The sequence below is a fragment of the Dipodomys ordii genome, unplaced genomic scaffold (assembly GCF_000151885.1).
Source record: "Dipodomys ordii isolate 6190 unplaced genomic scaffold, Dord_2.0 Scaffold7, whole genome shotgun sequence".
Taxonomy (NCBI): Eukaryota; Metazoa; Chordata; class Mammalia; order Rodentia; family Heteromyidae; genus Dipodomys; species Dipodomys ordii.
In genome coordinates, this window is record NW_012267223.1 from 23,316,813 (window position 1) to 23,322,522 (window position 5,710).

Here is a 5,710-nt window from a genome sequence, read left to right on the forward strand (position 1 = left end):
GCTCAAGGCGAGCACTCTACCACTTGAGCTACAGCGCCACTTCCGGTTTTCTGGTGGTTTATTGGAGATAGGAGTCTCACGGTCTTTCCTGCTGGAGCTGGCTTTGAACCTTGATCCTCAGATCTCAGCCTCCTGAGTAGCTAGGATTACAGGCGTGAGCCACCAGCGCCCGGCTATTATTGGACTTCTTGATCCTTTAGTGTCCTCCCCTACCTCACCCCCACATCATCCCCTCCCATCTGCAGTAGGAAATACAGCATCTCTTCCCTACTTTTCCCTCTGAAAACCCTACAGCATACCAGAAACCACTTCTCCAAATCAATCCATCTCAACTCCTCTCTCTCTGTCCTTCTCCCCTCCTCCTCTCTCCCCCCCACCCCAATCTCTCTTTTTTCCTGGTTACCCAAGCATCCTGCCTCCCAGCCTAACTCATAACTGCTGCCCCCAGTCTTCCCTATTAGGTCTGCCAAGACACACAGCTATTTTTACCTCATTCTTTCGCAGGCCTTAGACCTCTACAGACCTGAGGAGGAGAAGCATCTGTTTTTCTCCAGAAGTGGAGGTCTCTCTCCCCCACCTCAGACATCTATGCCACAGCTCAGTTTGGCAACTCTGAACCCCACCCTACTCTACTTGCTGTTATCGTTTCCCTACCTCTGAGCTCCCTTCAGGATTGGAGCATTTAATTTTTCAGTTATTTCCGCAAAGGGTCTGCTCCACCCCCACCCCTTTCTCCATCTCCTCCTTTTTTTCTCTTTCTCTCTTCGGTTGTGGGACTTGAACTCTGGGCCTAGGAGCTGTCCCTCAACTCTGCAGCTCAAGGCAAGCACTTGAGCCAAAATGCCACTTCAAGTTTTTAGGTGGTTAATTAGAGATAAGAGTCTCAGGGGACGCTCCTGCCCAGGCTGGCTTTGAACCGTGATCCTCAGATCTCAGCCTCCTGAGTAGCTAGGATTACAGGCTTGAGCCACCGGTACCTGGCTTCCTCCTTTTTGAAGTGTTAGAAATCAAACCTAGGCTCTTGCCCATAGTAGGCAACTATTCTACCATTTGAGCCAAGCTTCCAGCTGTACGCCACTCTTCTGCCTCAATTCTTTGCCCCACTGGCCCTGGCTTAGTACACATACAGTCAAAGCCATGTTGTTATAGACACTCTCCCCAACCCACCCACCAACACACACACTTGCTATTATAGACCCCACCCTGCCCAGTGCTGGGAAGAGTGGGAACAAAGGGATGTCATGGGCCTTGGAAGAGAAGTCTTGTCTCCATCCATAACTGTCAGAATTTCTTTCTTTAGCACAAGGATGTTTACTTCCCAGGCTGAGAACTTTCCCAGGTTCTACAGTCTGGGACACCCATGGTCTTCATGGTAACCCTTTACTACCCTAGGCTCTGGAGAAAAGACAGAAGTGACTTGCTGCCCCACACATCTGGCTTGCACCCTTCCCTCATTTTCCACAGGGCCAGGCAGATTAAAAAGAAAATCTTGGGGCTGGGAAGGTGGCTCAGTGGTAGAGCACTTGCCTTGCATGCTCGAGGCCCTGGGTTTGATTCCTCAGCACCACGTAAGAAAAAAGCCGGAAGTGGCGCTGTGGCTCAAGTGGTAGAGTGCTAGCCTTGAGCTGAAGAGTTGAGGGACAGCACCCAGGCCCGGAGTTCAGGCCCCATGACCGGACCCCCCCCAAAAAAATAAATAAGAAAATCTTCACTTCCCCCCCATACATCCTACTACATGCAAGCAGTTAGGGTAAATGGATAAAGCTCTGGGTAAATATGTACTAATACGAAAAGCAAAGAGACTGGGTTGTTAGCTGAAATGGAAGAGCAGTTGCTAGGTAAGCCCTAGATTGAGTCCCAAGTACTACAAAATAAATATATGCACAGTTCTTTGTTCTGTCTTTAAAGACAGGGCTATATAACCCAGGCTGGCCATGAACTTGTGATCCTCCTACTTCTATCTGGCAAGTGCTGGAATTACAGGCATGAATCATTACACTCCCACCAAGAAGGAAAGCTTTGTAAAGACCCAGGGCTTTGTGGGAGAAAGGCCTGAGCAGTACGTGCAGGGGAAGTGGGAGGAGTGCCATTTCTGCCCTGACCAACCATCTCCTCACAGAGGTGCCACTTCATCACCTCTGTCTCTGTTCTTCCCAAACACCTGTCCCAATCTATATATCTCTCAGTTCCCTATGGAGAGACCAAGCCAAGGACCTCACCTCACCCCAGCGGATCACTAAAAACCAGCCTGACCAGGCCCCAGAGTGGTGGGCAAAACCACAGGGGGTGTAGGGCTTTTCCTTTTTCTTCCATTCTCTCAGAGACTAGAGTCCAAACTAACCACTAAAGCCCAGGATCCTGATCCTTGGGATAGGAACATTAGTCAGGCCTAGGACCATGGAAGGGGGCAAGGCTGGGCACATTCGGGCCCAGCCCTGAGCTTAGACTCACTCCTAATGGGATTAAAAAAGGGGAGTGGAAAGGAGCAGCAATACTGAGATTCCCAAATTTATTTGGGAGTCACGATACAAAAGTTACATTTGTATTCATTAGAGAAGAATGCAGGCAAAGGAAACAACTAGGTGCTAGGGGACTTGAGGAGGGGTAGAGGGGAGGGAGCCTAGGGTTCATCAGCCTCCTCTCTCCCACACTCTGCCTCTCCACACCATCTCCCCGGCCCCCTCCCCCGCAGGTTTGCGGGGGGGGGGGGGGGGGGGAGGGGGGGAAAGGAGAGGGTGGATACTAAAGACGGCGGCGGGGGCGCACGCGGGGGGGGGGGTGATTCACCGCGCCCAGACCCTGGGCCTCCCAGGAGGCTGTTCACCGCCGCGCCCCCGCACTCCTACCGCCCACGCCCACCCCTTCCTGTCCCACCCGCTTCCAGCAGGCCAAGGGCGCGGGGTGGGGTGCAGCGTGGGCTAACGTTGTCCCCAGGAACTTGGAAGTGCCTGGAGGCCCGGGGCTGATCCGAGGAAGGGGACAGGCGGGCGTGGGGAGCCGAGGCTGATGCGGGGGCGCGGGGATCGAGTGAGGTGGGCTGGCGGTCGCGTCCCTCGCCTGGCGCAGCCCCCGCGAGTGCGTTCCTGAGCCCTGAATCACCCGCTATATTGGGCCCGAAGCGCCGGAGGCCCCAAGTCCGGGCCTTGCCTCTAGTGTCCGCTTACAGCGGACCCGAACGGTCGCCAGGGACCCTCGGATGTTCCCTTGAAACTGCACCCCAATAGGAAAGCATCTGACAGAACCAAGTTGTGGTACAATCGGCTAAAAGCAGCGTTCCGGAGTCCAATCCCTTCACTCCCTCCAACCCCCCCCCAAAAGTTCCGCTTTTGAGTTAGAGGCCAGAGGGAGGGGCCTGGGCGGGGAAGCGCGGAGTGCAGCGCGCGCCCCCGGTGCGCTCCCCCAAGAATCCGCCGCGCCCCCACCCCGCACCCCAACCGAGTCGAGCTCTCCAAAAAGAGGGAGAGCCACGCAACGGAGTAGGGCTCTTCCCCTACCTCCGCCAAGCCCGGGGCGCCGGGGACCGGGGAAGATTGGGGCTGGGTGTCGGGGCCCTGGGCGCGGTCTGACCCGCAGCCTCACCTGGTAGATCATGACTTTAAAGTTGCGGCGCCGCAGCAGCTCGGCCTCGTTGACCTCCAGTTTCTTAATCTGGCCGGCCTGGCGCTCCAGGCTGCCGCGCACGGTCTTCACGTTGACGCTGACCTTGCGCACCTTCTCCAGCAATTTGCTCACGGTGTTACTGGTGGTGGCGTGCGCCTTGCCCAGCTTGCTCAGTTCGCCCTGGATGCTTTGCACCGCGCCCTCCATCTCCGCCTGCCGCTCCTCCAGCTGGGTTTGGGTCAGCTGGATCTGGTCGACGGCGCCGATGATTTTATCCAGGAGACTCAGTACCAGCACACCGTTCACCTGATCTGATTTGATCAGCTCTTCAGAGCCGGCCCCCGACGGCTCTTCGGTCGTCGGCGCCCCCACTGGAGAGGGCTCCGGACTTTCGGTGGCATCGGGGAACCCGGGAAACGGTCGCTCGACGATTTGGAGCGTGACGTCCTCCATGGCTTACTGGGAGCCGTGCAGGGAAGCGGCTGGCTGAGTGGAGCGGGAGATCGGGAGAGAAGAAGGAGTGAGAGTGGGAGAAGAGCGAGCGAGCGTGCGGAGAGCTGGAGGAAACTCGAGCCACGTCCGTGCGCACCAGGACTGCGGCCAGAACTGTGGAGCGGGAGGGGGGGGCGGGATTCGCGCACAACCCAGCTCCCAGGCCAAACCTGTCTCGTTGCTCATTGGCTGGCCCCATCCCAGAAAGGGAGGGATCGGGGCAGAAGGGGGAGACCGGAGGGGGGGGGACCCAAGAGCCGAGCGCCCCACCCAGCCCTGGATGGTTGGAATAGTTGGATCGCGAGACTGGGGGGGGGCGGGGGGGGCTGTTAGTGGAGGCGGCGGCCGGAGCGGGACTGGGGCTGAGGAATGTGAGCCTGAGAAAGGGATCAAGTCCTCAGAGTGTGCTCTACTTTTCCTCTTCCCTTTTCCTCACTCCTCTGCAGACCCACTTCAACCTCTTAAAAGTTCTACAAAGCAGCGAGTCAGGTGGACCGTGAGAGTCTGAATTACACCCAGGCGAAATGTGGCCTTAGCAGCTGCCTGAAGGGCCACCTTCCTGGCAATCTTTTTCAAAGCGGCCTCTGACTCCCTTTCCTCTTGGCCCACGCCGGACTCAAAGTTAGCCAACCCTTAGCCTACGCGAGTTTGAAGGGTGGTGTGTGGAAAAGAAGAGAGGAGTGAAATTGTCACAGAACTCGTGAGGGGCTGCAAAGCTCCTCGCCAATGCTCTGCTCCTTAAAAACTGGCCTCAGAAGGAGAATTAGAATAGGTAATAATGAGAGTTGCCAGGTGCCAGTGTCTTGCGCCTGTAATCCTAGTTACTCAGGAGGCCGAGATCTGAGGATCACGGTTCAAAGCCTGGGAAAGTCCGTGAGACTCTTATCTCCAGTAAATCACTCCGAAAACTGGAAGTGGCGCTGTGGCTCAAGTGGTAGAGTGCTATCCTTGAGCTGCAGAGCTGAGGGACAATGCCCAGGCCCACTGTTCAAGCCCTAAGATTAGAAAAAAAGAAAAAAAAGGAAAAGAGTTTTGACTTATCTCTCACCTGTCTAAAAAATCGCCTCCCTCTATGTTCCTCTAGCTGACAATAAACTCAAGAGAATAAGATGTATGTGTTATGTCCATTTTCCTCTGTACATCCCAGAGACTACCAGTAAGCAATCAGGGAAATCATGGATTCTCTATGTTTCTGTCTGTCTCTCTCCCTCTCCCTCTCTCTCCCTCTTTCTTTGTGTTTATCCTGGGGCTTGAACTCAGGGCTTGGGCACTGTCCCTAAGCTTTTGCTCAAAGCTAGTGTCCTACCACTTGAGCCACAGCTCTACTTCCAGCTTTTGAGGAGTAGTTTATTGGAGATAAGACTCTCCTGGACTTTCCTGCTTGGGCTGGCTTTGAACTGTGATCCTCAGATCTCAGTATCCTGAGTAACTAGAGCCACAAGCATCTGGCAGATTCTCCTATCTTTATTTGACAGACAAGAAAAAGAAAGGCAGGGCTGGGAAGTTGGCTCAGTGGTAGAGCGCTCGCCTTGCATGCCTGAGGCCCTGGGTTCGATTCCTCAGCATCACATAAGCAAAAAGAAAAAAGCTGCAAGTGGTGCTGTGGCTCAAGTGGTAG

The 5,710-nt window shown here is 55.0% G+C and overlaps 1 protein-coding gene across 1 annotated transcript in view; it reads right to left on the bottom strand.

The window, feature by feature from the left end:
- The window catches only part of Ptrf (polymerase I and transcript release factor), a 22,121-nt gene extending 17,717 nt beyond the window's left edge, over window positions 1-4,404 (bottom strand). Inside the window, exon 1 of the mRNA XM_013038078.1 lies at window positions 3,580-4,404. Within this exon, the coding sequence (XP_012893532.1) occupies window positions 3,580-4,053 (474 nt within the window). The 5' untranslated portion in view covers window positions 4,054-4,404. The remainder of the gene's footprint in view (window positions 1-3,579) is intronic.
- Window positions 4,405-5,710: the final 1,306 nt, after the last annotated feature.